This window comes from Dendrobium catenatum, unplaced genomic scaffold, assembly GCF_001605985.2.
Source record: "Dendrobium catenatum unplaced genomic scaffold, ASM160598v2 fragScaff_scaffold_873, whole genome shotgun sequence".
Lineage (NCBI taxonomy): Eukaryota > Viridiplantae > Streptophyta > Magnoliopsida > Asparagales > Orchidaceae > Dendrobium > Dendrobium catenatum.
The window spans coordinates 104,646-121,418 of record NW_021319335.1 but is presented as its reverse complement, the minus strand read 5'-3'; the positions used below and the strand labels follow the sequence as shown (position 1 = coordinate 121,418).

The 16,773-nt window shown below is 33.3% G+C and overlaps 1 protein-coding gene across 1 annotated transcript in view; it reads right to left on the bottom strand.

Moving 5' to 3' along the window:
• The window catches only part of LOC110115871 (heterogeneous nuclear ribonucleoprotein R-like), a 37,035-nt gene extending 20,551 nt beyond the window's left edge, over positions 1 to 16,484 (bottom strand). The window contains exons 1-6 of the mRNA XM_028697094.1: positions 16,410 to 16,484; positions 16,178 to 16,231; positions 14,911 to 15,000; positions 14,544 to 14,780; positions 13,507 to 13,728; positions 13,313 to 13,421 (exon numbers count right to left, since the gene is read on the bottom strand). Of these exons, the coding sequence (XP_028552927.1) occupies positions 13,313 to 13,421; positions 13,507 to 13,728; positions 14,544 to 14,780; positions 14,911 to 15,000; positions 16,178 to 16,231; positions 16,410 to 16,484 (787 nt within the window). The remainder of the gene's footprint in view (positions 1 to 13,312; positions 13,422 to 13,506; positions 13,729 to 14,543; positions 14,781 to 14,910; positions 15,001 to 16,177; positions 16,232 to 16,409) is intronic.
• Positions 16,485 to 16,773: the final 289 nt, after the last annotated feature.

The following is a 16,773-nucleotide window of genomic DNA, read 5'->3' as shown; positions in this document are numbered from 1 at the left end:
CTAAACTAAAAAAAAATACCTAAAATCCAATGTGGAGTACTCCTAGAGGGCGGCCGGAAGTTTCAATTTCATCGGAGAGAGGCGGCGCTGGAGGGAGAAGCGGCGGGAAGGGAAGCCGACGGGTAAACACCGTGCGGTCGAACCTCTGTTTCGCGAACTGAGCCGTGCGGGATGGGAAAATGTCAGGAGAGATGTTGCCGTTCGGGTATAAGGAGAAAAAGAACTTCATTTTAAGTGAGTGGGCCCATTCCCATGAGGCGTACGCCTCACTAAGAATTGCACAATTGCGCCTCTGAGGCGCGCCTCAGCCCCAGTGAGGCGTACGCCTCTTAGAAAGGTGGAATTGCGTAAGCTTCGAGGCGGTTTTGGGAGGAATTGCGCAGAGGCGCGCCTCTTATTGCGCAATTTTAAACAGAGGTCCAGATGAATGTTATGAGATCAAAATTTGGCTATGTTAGTCAGACAGAGTTTTAGAAGAGCCTCAATAAACTCAACATTGTCGGGTCCAAGAAGATTAATACTCCACAATATTATTGGGATGGAGGATTGAATTGAATTTTTTATTAAAATTACCTTTATCTTTGATCTCCCCCTTGTTTTTTGAAAAAATAGTTCATCTTCAAAGAAGGTGACATCTATTGGCATATAATTTTATTTTCTTAAGGTGATAATATATATATATATATATATATATATCATTTTTTATCTACATCATACTAGGAAAAACTATATTTAAATGCTTTTGGATAAAGTTTGTTCCTATTTTCATGATTGTGAACAAATGCATACATCGAAAAACTTTTAGGGGCTGTTTGGCAACAAGTGGGATTTAACTTTAGTGGGATTTAATAAATCCTGTAAATCCGGATTTAGTAAATCCGAAATGTGTTAAATCCTAAAAACTGTTTGGTATGTTAAATGTTAAATCTTGCATTGCATAAAACATAATAAAACCAATTTTAGGTCATATAAAAACAAATTTTATTCAATACAAAGTTAATTACAAACTAACATGGATTAAAATGAGAGTTTAAATATTAAATAAGTTAATTATATTAATATTTAATTACTAATTATATTATTAATTAATCAATTAAGTTAAATTAGATAATTAATTTATGCACTAATTCTACTGTTAATATTTAATTAAATAACTTAATTATTATTTGTTTAAATTATATAAATTAAGTTAATGGATAATAACTTTGAGGCGTCTAGGGTTTGTATTTCATCATTTCTTTTCGTCGTTGCTGTCGTTGTTGTTCGGCTTCGTTGATTCGCAGGACGTGTACAGATTGCGCGCGTCGCTACTTCGGTTCCTTCGTGGCTGTTCGACTTCGCTCCTTCGGCTTCGTTGATTCGCAGGAGGTGTACAGATTGCGTGCGTCGCTACTTCGGTTCCTTCGTGGCTGTTCGACTTCGCTCCTTAGACGACTTTCCCTTCTTGTCGGATCGGAAGTTACGACATTTTGATCGGAAGCAAGAACAGGAGCTCGCTAGCTGTGAAGGTAACTTTCTCCCTTTCGCGCGCTTCTAATGTTAAATCCCGTTAAATCCACCGAACCGAGGGATTTAGTAAATCCGGGATTTAAGCCGTAAATCCGTAAATCCGGGATTTACGGAATCCCGGGATTTAACGCGCGCACAAAAACCGTTTGGCTGGATTTAGCGTAAATCCGACTTAAATCCCAAGATAAATCCGATACCAAACAGCCCCTTAAAGTATTTGAAAACATTTGGAAAAAAACCTTTAATAGTGATTTTGAAATAAAGCACATAAGTGAAACAGAAGATGAAGATGGGTCAATTTATAGAAAAAAAATTTATGAGTCATATTTCAAATTTAACAGATAGTGAAGATATTTTGTAAGTTGACATATATCAAATTGAAAGACACAATTATTTTCACACAAAGGCATGGGTTTTCAAGGTATGGAAAAGATGATTTACTTCCTTTAGATTCCTCAACGAAGTAATACAATCCTCCAACCTGCCTAGCACTGTCAATCATTTTCCCAATCTATGGCCTTAAATTTATAATATTTAGATGAAAAAATATGTTTGCAATGAAATATTATTTACCAAAGAAAACACAAGCGAGACTTGAAGCATGTAAAACAAAATTAAGGAGCACAAAGTTAATTTTAATGCTTTTCATCCAAGTAATAAGTGATTAAGATCAACAACAACATCAAGCCTTTATCCCACTATGTGAGGTTAGTTACATAAATATTTTTTTTCCATTGTGTCCAGTTAAGAGTTAAATTCTCATTTAAATATAATAAAGAAATGTCATTTCTAATATTTTCTAATCAAGTCTTTTTAGGTCTACCTCTACCTTTCTTAACATAAATCAAATCTAATATATATACTTTCCTAATCGGGTCATCAGAAGGCCACCGTTTTATGTGACCAAACCATCTAAGACAACACTCTAATCTTATCTTCCACTGGAGCTACTCCAACTTTTTCACGTATATGCTCATTTCATATGTTGTCTCTAAGATTAAAGACACTCATCCACCTGAGCATCCTCATCTCCGCAACACTTTAACTTAATATTATGTTTCACTTTTAATGGCTAACATTCTGCACCATAAAACATTGCAGTTCTAACCACCATCTTATAGAATTTTCCCTTAAGTTTGATGGGGACTTTTCTATCACACAACAAGCCCTATGCATTCCTCCACTTCAACCATCCAACTTGAATTCTACTAATAATATCCCCATCTATTTCACTATCACTCTGAAAAATAGACCCAAGATATCGAAAACATGCACTCATAGTAATGACTTGATCACCCTGTAACACCCCACAATACCTTTACCAGTAATGCAAAGTGTCACAAAGAAATTAGTAATTCATACTTGTTTTGTCTTATTACATGCTTTTATAAAATATATCTGTTACACTGTTTACATTAAAAAAATGAATCAACATGTAATGTAATGAGCTTCTTACCAAATTATTACCAACTAGAAAAACCTCTAAACAATCATAGTACGTCATATTTTAAATTCCAATTATTTAATGTACATGCGGTTGCTTATACATGAATGCTTGGATGTATGCTCATATTCAATAATTTGAATCTTCTTAATGCATTAATCTTTTCAATTGAGTCAAGTAAAATTGTATGTATATTGAATTAATAATATTTGTTTTTACAATTTAGAATGGCATTTCCTACCTCCTTGATGAGTTGTCTCCTCAAATCCGACATCTCGTACCATTTTTCCTTTGGTGACTTATCTCAAAGCCTCCCCTCTGCATATACTAACTGAATTCCTAAACAATTGATTTAATTTTCTTTTTTTTAATAACTTTTACTAATATTAGGAAATCTACAACAACAACATTGTAATATAACCAATTTACTTACCGTAAATCCTTCCTTCCTCAATTTCTATATTTTCCTCTTCTTCTTCCTCTACATAAATCACCCTTCACTCATAGCAGAAGTTGTTCTGTTTCTAACTCCACCGATAACTCAATTCAACATATCTCTCACAGCCAAAATTCTCTCACAGCAATTGCTCTCCCACGGCTGCTGTTCCCTCACTGGACCACTGCACTCAAACGCCAATTCCATTTCAAAGTATCCGCTTCACTATGTCGATCTCCTCCCTTGGAGCTGATTCTAGCCCTTTGATACCCATACTCTACTCTATGCTTCACACAACCGAACACAACCTTTCTATTTGGCTTGTATACAAGAAACTGATTAGAAGTGAGGTCCACAGTAACTGCCACACTATACTTCACAACCCTTTGAAAGTACCCATTCAGGAAATAACTAATTATCTAATTTAATTTAAAACTTTTACCAAATATAAATATTAATATTTACTTAACTATTTTACTAATAGTAATTTAACCGTTAATATTAATTAAACAGCAATTTATCATTAACTTTAAAATAAGATATATTTAATTAATTTAAATTTTTACATACCTAAAAATTTTGGGTCTTACACGCCAAAAGTCACAAACCCTCACTAGATCTATTATTATTAAAATTACACTCCATATATTCAGTTTTAGATCTACTCAAAGCCTTTAGACTCTTAAGGTTGACCACCATAATTCAAGTTTATCTTCAACTCTCTCTCGTCTTATCAACAAAAAGAATATCATTAGCTAAAAGCATACACCATGGTGGTACAACCTCTTTCAAATGTTTAGTGAGAACATCCATGACTAAAGCAAAAAGATATGGGCTTAAGGCTGATCCTTGATGTAATCTAACTGAAATAGGAAATTACTTGGTCAAATCATCTTGTGTTTGAACACAAGTAACAGCTTCTGCATAGATATCCTTAATGACTTGAATATAAGTATTATTAGCCCCTTTCTACTATAGAACTCTCCATAGCACTTCTCTTGAAACTTTATCATATATTCATATGTTTTCTCTAAATCAATACTATCATATGTAGATCCTCCTTATTCTCTTTATTCTTCTCCATCATACCTCTCAATAAATGTATAGCTTCCATAGTAGACCTACCTAGCATGAATCCAAATTGATTTTGAGAAAAATTAATATCAAGCCGCAACCTATGGTCCATAATTCTCTCCCAAAGTTTTAAGTATCACACGTTAACTTAATTCCTCTATAATTCACACAATCTTGTGCATCAACTTTATTCTTAAAAATATGAATCAACACACTCATTTTTTCACTCATCTGACATCTTTTGTCTTCAAAATAATATTAAAAATTTTAATAAGCCAAGAAATTCCTTCATCTCCTAAGCATTTTCACACCTGCATTGATAAGTGATTGAGATCCATCAACAATTTTCACAATGAGATTTCCATGTGAGGCATAAGATGTGAATAAATGAATATAACCTATCATATGATTTGATGCTCCCTGATTAATGATCAAAGATTTTTTACCTGCCAATACATGTAATAACTGAAAGAAATTTACCTTTTTGGGCTAATAAAAGAAAATCAGAGTAATTTTTATAGAATATCTGGATGCTCTTGGTTTAGTTAGTCCTTCACCTTTAATTTGATATAAATGAATGACTTTATGTTTATTTTCAAGGTGATAGGTATTGCACTCATTTGTTTACTTGCCACAAAATTTCCAACAATTTTCTCCTGTAATTGATCTATTTTATAAGCATCACACCAAAATTTATCTTTTCTTCCATGCCTTAAATATTTCCTAGGTTCGGCTCCATACTTCTGATGACAAGAGTAGACCCTTTGACTTGTACTATTTACGTACCCAATATTTCCTCTTTCTCGAATTACCATCTGAACATAGTGAGACTAATTGAAGAATTTATTCTCATTCAATTTGTAGAATGTGATTTGAAGAGATTCATGAAGACTCTCGAATTAATGGTGTGGCTCGTTAAGGAGGAAGAAGAGCTCATATTCTATTCATCTTTACTTGACCCTCTTGGCCCCACATGGAGCTATCAACTATCTAAATTAGTTAGAACACAGCTTTTACACCATTTTAAAAATGATGTATAAGAGAAGAACAGAGAAAAGAGCAGTGAAAACTTCCTTGCCATATTGGTTGAAACTTGGCCATTTAAATAATGGCTTACAAAATAGAAAAACATGGAAAAAGATTAAAATATCTTAGCAAGAAAGGAAATATGAATATTATAACAAATTTTACATTGAAAACTATTAAAAATACTCAATAAACCCAACATAACATGCAACAGGTTTCATTATAAAGCCTTGGGTAATATTTCCTACCTTCAACGGGCAGACCAATCCTATATTACCAAACAGCATGTACCCCATCTCTTTTTAAAGAACGCCAAAAATAACCATCCTAATCATGGAAATGGTTTTATCCCAACCAAAATGTCCAATAACAACTCCGGCATTAAGAATACTTGGATCCCAATCCAAATGTGCATAAATAAAGTACTAAAGAGCATAATTAAAACTTTTTGAGACAATATAGAAGTCAAACTTCTACCAAATTTTATATGCTTATGGTCTAAACAAGCGACTCAATTAAACTAATTTGATGAGTCCAAGATCGCACAATTTTGAGCTTAACCAAGACATTTAGATTTTCAAAAATATAACATCATCAAGCGGAACTATTTCATACTATGTGATAATGTCTAAGATCCCGGTAGAAATAACCAAAATACCCCAACTAGAAATTTATAAATAGGACCATATTTCTACAACTTTGAAGGAGGGCCTGTTAGTAAAGAAACATTATATTCGTAGAAAATTATAGAGCAATGCTTCTCATCACCACCACTAGGTGTTGTTTGTCAGACAACATTGACGCCTATTGGCATCACTACTCAGTGAATGTCAATGATTGACAATGGCATTCGCCATCATTCTTGCCCAATGACAGTCATTGACTGACATCAATGCCCTCCATGAACACAACCCAATAACGATCATCAATCAACATAAATACCTGCCACCACCACTGTCTAGTGATGATTATCAACCGACATAAATATATTCCATTGCCATTGTAAGACATTCATCAGTGGCCAACATTCAGTCTCCATCTGTCAACAATGTCCAATGCTCACATTCTATCGCTAAACCCTATTATTACAAGAATAATTGAGCCAATTGACACTGGACTTCTAGCATTCCTTGTTGATTGTCACTTGTCGGGCACCTTCCTATGACTAGGATTTGTCTTACTAGAGAATCCTAATATACCTTCCTATCAAAAGAATGAAAAAGTGAACCACAAATTTTTTGCAGACAAAACATAATAGTCCTAATCGATCATCTCTCAAAGCTCATTAAGCACCAACATTCAATGCCTGCCTTTCCATTGACGTCTCTCCATATCAGGAAAATCTTCGCCCACCATTGCTCGGCTTCTGACATTAAATGCATATCATTGGCTGACGACAATGGTTATCGTAGGATGTCATCTTCATAGTCGTTTGATCTCCTCTCTTATGCGGAGAACGAACAAGCGCCTCTCTTCATAGCGTTTGATCTCCTCTCTTAAATCATTCATTCACATCCTTTGAATGGTTTAGATTTAAAATAATTTGCAATTAATTAAACATAACATTAGAAATTAAAAAAGGAGAATGAGCTAAATTACTTAAAATTTCAACCATTCAAAAATATTGATTAACGATTTAAAATATGGGAAAGAATATATGTTATTCTTCTAAAATGATTGTGAGTGTGTGTATGTATACACTTTTTTGACAATACTTTCACCTGCTTCGATTCTCAAAATTTTGAAATATCATAATTTCAATTTCTCCTGACGAACATGGCAACACATTTTTTAAAAATTTTCTCTCTTACAAAAACTAGTCAATTTACTTCGTTCCAAACACCAAAAAATAGCAACATAGCATTATTAAGCAAGCATAAAGTTTCTATTAACATAAAAAATAGATCTATTCATCAAAAACTTTTAGACAGACAAAAATTAAGGCAATTTTAGCCATCATGGTGGTTTGCTCAGGCCTTGGTGACACGGGATTAGGACTCTGCATATAAAACACACAAAAAGTGAACTTGAATTGAAAGAGAGAGAACGCAAGCAAAATTGCTAAGTAAAAAATAAAGTAAGATTCTGTGGATTCACATATTGCTAAGAAGAAAACAAAATAAATAAGATTACGTAGATTCACATGCCAAAAACTAAAAAAACTCCCCATTTTGGGAACACTCAGCCAAAGGGTACTCAATTACATATTTGAGAAACTCACCCCAATAAAGGAAAAAATTTCTTCCTATCACCTGCTCTCTTCCAAAACCCCAACGTAGATATGCCTTTTATGGCCCAAAACATAAGTTAATGAGGTAACAGCAATTAGAACTAAATGAAGTTATAATAGGAGAGTATTTGGGGATTAAGAGTAAATAAATTAGTTGGTGGGATGGTCAGTATATTTTAAAATTGCAAATTAATATTCAAAGCTAAAACATAAAGCATTGAAGAACTTCAAGGAAAATATAGGAAGAAACCCATTGAAATGCTTACTATATAAACATTATGTGCATGGAAAATGATGCAGATGCCCTCAAGAAAAATATGATTATTTCATGACAGAACATATACATAATATAACCAGCTTGTCCATAAAAAAGTGCCTGCCTTCTCAATAAACCTAACTCATGAGTTGTGAACAACTTTTTATCAAAAAACAGGAAGGATATTTATGAAAAATCTCTCCTTACTTTAAGAAAGAGAAAAAGATCAAAATTGTCCCTCAACTCTTTGTGAGGGACCAAAATAGTCCCCAACTATTTTGAAGGACTAATTTGGTCCCTCAACTCCTCCAAATGGGACTTTTTTGGCCCTGCCGTCAATTTTAAATGGAAAAGTGAGATGGGTGTGAGGGTATTATCGGAATAAGAAAGGAATGTTTAAGATATTGTCCAGCAACGCATAGCAATGCATTAGCGAATCCTCAAGGCACGACCAAGCTCGCAGTCCATCCTGTAGTCACGCATAACCAATCGCGTGACCCCGCAATCCCACGGCTTGGATCGCGTCAATCCCGCAATCAATCCCAGCGTCAGTCGATTGCAATTGATTTGGCCAAAGAAGCACACCACTGGAAGAAAGATGACTACCTTTGCAGCGAGCAAGCCCCTTCGTCGTCATTACTTCCGATCAAACATACGAATGGTGAAGTGTGATTTCGGATCCGACAAGAAGGAACGTCGTCGAAGGAGGCAAAGAAGTTATTTAGCTACTCGTTCAAAACTCTACCCGACACGTGAAGGAGGAGAAATAGAAGAGTGACGAAAATATATTACGAGCAAGCCCCGTCGTTGTCGTTACTTCTGATCAAACAGACGAATGGTGAAGTGTGATTTCGGATCCGACAGGAAAGAACATCGTCGAAGGAGGCAAAAAAGTTATTTAGCTGCTCGTTCAAAACTCTACCCACACGTGGAGGAGAAATCGAAGAGCGACGAACAATGGAGAAATGAAAAGCAAACCAAGCAAATCTGCCAAATCAAGACATCCAATGAAATATGAAAATAAATTAGTAAGATAATTAGTAAAAAGAAATTCATCAAGAAAAAGGAAAAATATAAATATAGCTTAGGAATAAATTGATTTAATTTTAATTAATTAAAAATATAATATAATTAATAAAAATTAATAATTATAAAAATAATAAAATTATAATATGAGAACTTTTGTAAATGCCATAGTATGAAGAACTAAAATTTTTGAAATTATTAAAACTAAAATTATTTATAATTTTTTATTAAAGAAAAGTTTAAGAAAATTTTTTGCAAAAATTATAATCCCTAAAAATTATATTTATTAAGTATTTTAATTAAAAAATACCAAATTACCCTCATACTTAACGCCATCAACTCTACCATTTGATGGCAGGACCAAAAAAGTCCTATTTTGGAGAAGCTGAGGGACCAAATTGGTCCCTCACAAAAAGTTGAGTGATCATTTTGGTCATTTTCTCCTTTAAGAAATACTAACTTTTGAATTTCCTAATAAGAGAGTTTTGTTGCATAAAGTTGAAATCAATTCTCCGGAGTTGCCCAAACATAATCTAAAAACTTCATAATGCAATCACCAACCACTGCAATCAATATTCAACATGTAAATATTAGGAATCATGTAAATGCTTTTGCCATTTAGCTAAATAAATTTAAAAACTTATCCTAGATAAGGAAAGCAGCTTTATGAAACAATAATTACTATCTTATATTCTTTAAGTGCTTTATTTGCAGGAGAATATTTGCATCATTTCACTGTATTAATCAATCAAACTCACATGCATATGTGGAAATGTTCTTAAAGCACTTAAAAGCCTAATTTTCACCCAATGGTAGCATCATCATTGTCATTAGCTTTATCCACACAATATAAGGCCGGCTTTATGAATCATTATTTTTCATTTGTTTCAACAATTTTATCCATATAAGGTTTTAACCATATTTGACACATCTTTTAGAACAATTCTATCCATGTTATCTTAGGAAAAATAATTTTATCTACCTGCCTACTAGATGAATTTCTACCCTTATTGTACAAGTTCAAACTAAGCAAGTCTACTTACCACCATCTTATCTTCCATAGATGCTACCCCCACTACACTAATATAACCATTATTCAATTATCCTTTCTAATTTAGTCACACATATTAAAATTCCTATTTTCTTCATGCTCAACTTGACTTCTTTATTGCCCAATAATAAAATTCATACAACATATTTGGCTTAATTGCAATATAAAGATATTCTTCAAATATCAAGTATATTCTTTTATTATATAATGCTTCTAAGTTAGTTATCAAGCTTGATCACTCATACTTAACTCCATAAGTTATATATTCGTTCTTTTATATAATAGATCCAAAGAACATAAACTTATCACACTTAGGAATCACTTTATCTTAGGGTAATTACACTTTATCCCATCACCATATCATAATGCATACACAACTCCCATGTGATTTAATAATAAGAGCTTAAACTCATATGCTTTGAGCTAAAGCATCCAAGATATCTTTAACATTCAATTTGACGGTTTTGGATAAAAAACATTTTTTTCATGTATTAAATGTGTAATAGGATATAAGCTACCCTATCTCCTGCCTTGTTGGAATCAATTGTTCATGCCCTCCTTTCACCTCTCCAATACCCACAACTAGGATATCATCATCAAGTTCCTCTTCCTCAGCCTCTCTATGATGCCCTATCATCTTTGATCTCTTTTTTCCTCTGTACTCTAACAGTCTCTTCTCCATTTATATCTTGATACTGAAAAAAAAAACTTATATGCATCTTATCTTCTTCCCCATCTTCATAAAATAATAATTGCACAAGGAAAGTAGCTCAAAATCCCCAGTAAGCATCCAATTATTTTGTCTTCTATGAGTAAAGGCATACAATTGTTTGTGAGCATGAGAGGAGTCAATGCATTGTGTTTATGTAATAGTTTATTGCTGTCAATGGTTAGTTACCTTTGCTGGACGCTGAGGTTGTAACCTCCTTCATATAGGTAGAAGAGGCAAAATTTATTGAGTTTTGGAATGAAATATGAAAAAAGAGGAAAGAAAGCTCACCATGGAATCATTTATGGTGAGAATACCAGCTCTTTTCATCTTGAACAGAAAAAATAACCATGCTACTCTAGTCAAAAGCACATATTATTACATGGGGCTTTTGCGTATAACAATATAGTGATTGGGTAAAATGTAATTACCATTTTATGTTATAATAATAGAATTGATTGATACTTGTTAATCTTATACTCACTAAAACTGCATATTATATGCACAATTATTGTGTTAACAATATTAAGCACTTAAAATTTTAAATATTTTCTCATTTCTTCTAAATTTTCACTTTTTTAATAGAAATCTCACCAATTAGAATTAGGCCATTTGTAAAAAGTATACTACAACTCCCCACTTCGAATATCTTTGATAAATATTTACATAACCAACATTAAAAGACAACACTTAATATTGATTTTTTATGCAATACTATTAAAATTGAAACCTCCTTGGTACTTCAAAGTATTTTTGTTAAAATCAACGAGCACATATATTTAATAACTCCAATATGACCTTGATATATATATATATATATATATATATATGAATCATATGAATATTCATTTTCTACCCTGTATATGTTTTCCTTAATTGTTTAGGCGCGTAAATCAAATCCCATGATACTCTATCATTTGTCACTCTTACCTCAGTAGGCTAACATGTAACACCAACAATGAAGTGTCCTTTTACCTTAAAATACAGTGCGCCTATTTCTAATGCCTCTCTCTAAACCTCTTATCCTTAAATATCACTTGCATGCACACTTTCCATTGTAAATTCAATATGTCAACAATAACATTAAAAAAGGGAGGATATTGCATCTTAGGAGACTTGCTAGAGAAAAAACAAAGATACAAATCACAACAATAAATGTGCACATAGAATGTTGTTGATGAAGGGAGTCCCTCAAAAATCTTATTTCTATAGATTGGGTTAACATATACTAGTAAATTGTTTTTTTATGTAAACATTCTGCAAATATTGAAATGATTCTATCAAGACAGGTCTCATATCATCTCCCTTCAATTTGACACTGAATTTCTGCCTTAAAAGCCAACAAGATCAGCAATAGTTAAAAAGGATAACAGATGGGAGTAGAAGGAATGCTGGGGAAAAGAAAGATCCTAAAGCACAAATAGTTACCGTAATATTTTATGGTTAGCTAAACAGTACTTAGAAGAAATTCACACTGGACTGGAGATATAGTTTAAACAATAATGATGGTAAAAATTTGATGATCTTCAGAATGATGAGAGTAACCACGGATTTTCCAATTATTAAGGGAAAAAGTAAAGAATATAAACAAATTTATTCAACAATAGTATGATTGATGAATCATGATCCATAATTGAATTAGGTCTGAAACAAAATGCAAGAAGAGAGTTGGCCAAGTGAATCAATCAGTAAAGGGGTATGGAAGGTAAGAAACATAAAAGAATCAAAGAACAATAATTAAAAAAAACTTTTATGGCCTGAATGGTTGTTAAAAAAAAGATGAACATGGTGCTAGATTAAAGATCATACATTCCTAAAAATATCCACCACACTACCACCATAAAAAAAAATGAACTACATAAGAGACGTCAACAGACAATATGCGCCTCAATTTCCACATCATTCACTTGACTAATAACAGGGACATAGATGGCGATGGAAATTATAATATTAAGCCTGTCAGAAATAGCTAACAAGTTTTTAAGAGATTTTATGGATGATATTTATCACCAACCATGATATCCTCACAACAACGTTAATTTTCATAGCATATAATTGATGCACACAAGAACAAACTCTTATGAGAAAGTAAAGAGCATATAGAATCATTGAATAAGAGCAAGGAGATGTTAGGTTTAATAAATGCCAACCTACGAACTCAGACGAGGTAAAGTGCCACGCTTGTGGCTTGCCTCATCTAAGTGCCCAAGTAGCCACGTCCAAAACTATGTTTAACATGCAAAAATAAATGAAACCAATGCCAATCTAAGATGTACACAATGCTAAACAATATAAAATAAAAAAATTGCAAATCAAATAGAAAATTTAGGCTGCAATAAAAGAATGCACTCAATTTAAAACCAATATGTGAGTTTCCTGCACAACTAATGGAAAGTAAAGCAATAGAAAAGTTGGTGTTCACAGCAACAACAATTGATGAATATAGTGCGAATACATAATGCATCTCAAGGTAACAATAAGTCGATAAATAAAATCACAATTTTGGTAGCAATATAAAACCCAAATAAAATAAATATTCTATTTTCCTCACCTTGGGCAGGCTTATATATCTCTTTTAGGGAGTTATTAATGGTAGATTTCTGTCCTTTGTTTTGATTGGCCTTTTGCATACGTTTTGCAAGTGCTACCTTCAAACTTACCTGCCCAACAAAAAATAGCTTTAAGCAATTGAAAATGGACAAATAATTTTCAAATAATTGAACATTTATTAATAAACCAAACAACCTTTGAGCCATTGTCAAGCAATTCATCGCTACTAAAAGATTCAACGCACGAAAGAGCAGCTTCTCGAGTTTTGTAGTTGATGAATGCAATATCTCTTCGCTTAGTTGACTTAATGTTCCTCCCAAGCACAATTCGTTCAATCTCCCCAAACTTTTTGAAGGTCTCCTTAAGCCTATCTTCATCCCATGAATCTGGGGCTCCTTCAACATATACTGATTTTACCTATAAGGAGATAAGTACAAAAATCACTATGAGAGATATGTTATAATAAATAATATTATGATTTTAAGTTTTATCCAAAAAATCCTTTATACTGATTTTCATATAGACCAATAAAAAACCAGCAGAAATGTCACATTTTATTTTAGTTTCGGCCAACTTCAATAGATTTGGACCAAACTTATTGAAACTAAGACAAAAACTATTCATCATGCCGATGTTCAACTGAAACTTAGCCATAACAACCAAAACTCATCAACCAATCAAAATGGAGAGAGATACATTTTAGCTTCGCGAGCATTTTTTATCAACTCAGCCGATCAAAAGCTAATGAAGCTTGAGTTTAAATGTGGATTATTTTATGAAGTATAGCATACCTCATTTGAAAAAAAATTATTTAATATTTACTAAAAAATGTTTGAAAAAATGTTTGAAACCAAACATTGAAAGAGTAGAAACTACCAAAACCAACAAAACCAATTTCTTATGTAGGCAAAACTAAAGCAAGTCTAATATAACAATACAATCCAACAGTATGAACAGAAAAAATCTTATTAACCACATAATAACAAGATAATCATAAAATTAATTAAATACATGATTAGTCTGCTTTAATTTCCTTAATAAACTACTTCATCAACTTTTGATTGGTTATAGTTTTAAATTCATCAAATTGGATTTTAGAGGCATGCCCAAAAAAGTCCATCCACACAAGAACACTAATGCTCAATAGAACAGGCATGTAAATATATGCAAGACTTATAAAATAGCAGGAAAAGAGGATGCAAGAAAGGATTTATGAGTAGAGTCATTGAGACCTTTTGCATATCCTCTTCATCAGGAATACGGAAGGAATCAGCCCATGAAACTTTGATATTCCGACCCTTGCCAAGAGCATCTTTCATCTGAAGCTTTTTGAAAGCTCGCTGTGCATCTCTATTAGTTTCAAGTTCTAGAAATGCAAACCCACGATTACAGTCAGTATTTTTAGGGTCCATGACAACATTAACTGCATCGATATTCTCAATTCCACCTTCCTTCAAAATATTAGAAAGCTGCACACCAAAGTACAAAAAATAGTACATTAGCTAAGAGAATCAAATTTTAAAGAAGCCAAATTGCCAATACATAGTTCAGATGCTAAAATAATGAATTCCAGTAAAAAAAAAAAAGAAGTTAACTTACATCTTCTTTCTTCCATTTCTTGTCAATATTACCAAGAAATATCGTGTCATTCCCCTGAACAGCTGCAGCTCCACAGATCTTTCCACGGATCTAGAAGTGTCATTGAATAACTAAAATGTGTAAATATGTTGCAAGTTTAGAAAAAAAGCATGAGATTTTACTTCAACGATGGCAGACCATTTTACAATGAAATTCAAAGTGATAATTAGCCATCCAAAAGAAACGAATAAAAAAGCAGTGCAAAAACAATGAACAATGAATAATGCATATTAAAAAGGGGAAATGCAACGAACAATAGAGTCAGTTTTACCACAAAGATGAAGAAAGTAATGCATATTAAAAGGTAAGATCCGGAGCAGAACTAACTGCACAAACACATATGTTAGGTTACTCATCCTTTTTTTTTAACATTCATGTGTTAATAAAAAATGAAATGGAAATGGAGATACTTGGTTGGAAGTTTTCAAAAGGCATCATATGCAAAAAAAAATTAGAAAGAATGCATTTTAGAAATGCACAAGTTATTTAGTCGAATGTGAATCAAATGCCTTCAAATGTTTTTCTTTTTTTTCTTTTTTTTTTTTTGTTAGAATGCATTTCAAATGTGCATAAAACTGGCATGTCAGGGTAGACTATGAGTGCAAGTCATGCAACTGGCGCGAGTCAGAGCAAGCATAGCAAGGGAGGTGAAGGTAACAAGAACGGGCAACCAAAGAGATGAGGCCAAGCATAGTGAGGGCGGGTGTGGGAGATGGATCGACAATAGCTCATAGGGGAAGGGGGATTTGGAAATGGCCTAATCATTCATTTTAAGTGAAATGAAATAAAGTAGTTTGGATACTGTGAGATCTCAAAACTTTACTTTTATTTCCTTTACTTTAAAACAAACACCAAAAAAATAAATGGAGGAGATGGATGCAATACATCCTAATGCTTTCCGCCTAATAACTATTAAAGTACTCACTGCAAGTTAAGTTTTACAGCATTATATCCATCCAAAACAAGCATAGTTCATAGCAAGAAGATCTAACTAAGCGCAATATACAAAAATTTTAATGATGGGTTGAAAAGCAAGTAGAGTGAACTATACATTTTTCAGAAGGCGTTTCATTTCCATTACTAATTACAAATTAAATGTATCGAATTAATTCAAAGGTAAAATATAATTAGCTAATGGTATTAGTTAAGTAATCTAAGGCTCTAAGAAACACAAAAATCATTTAGACCGTTAAAATTAACAAACTCAGCAGTGAAAAAAACTGCATACCTCAACTTGGCAAAACTCAGCCACGCTCTCTTTGCCTGACTGGGTTCCACATACCTCAAGAAAGCATAACCCTTATTCTTCCCCGTTTGTCCATCCCATTCATATGCGGAGCTCCAAAATTCCCCAATCTCTTTCAAAACACTCCTTATATCTTCCTCCTTCGCATCCCTATCCAAACCCCCTATAAATATCTCTGCCTTCCGCTCTTCATTCTCTCTGACAAGCCCATCACCTCCTGCTCCACCACTGCAGCCTCCAACCCATCAGCCCTCTTCCCACTCTCCAAATTGTCATCTTTCAACTCCATCTCCCACTTCTTTTAATCTTCCAAATATATCTCAGATTTTGCCTGACTCAAGCTTGTTATCTTCCTCCATCTTCACCCTCCGGTTGCTGATTATCATCAGGGTTAAATGTCATCACCGGTGCATCCTGTTGAATAGTACTAGGCAGGGCAGAATTAGGTTAAGGTACTTCTCAGTGTTCTCCCTAAAGACACTATGCCGTCTTGCAGAGGCTCAGCATCCACTTTCTTTGCTGCTAATGAGCCCTTAGGACCAACTTTTTCACAATTTTTTCCTCACTATTCCTTGTCT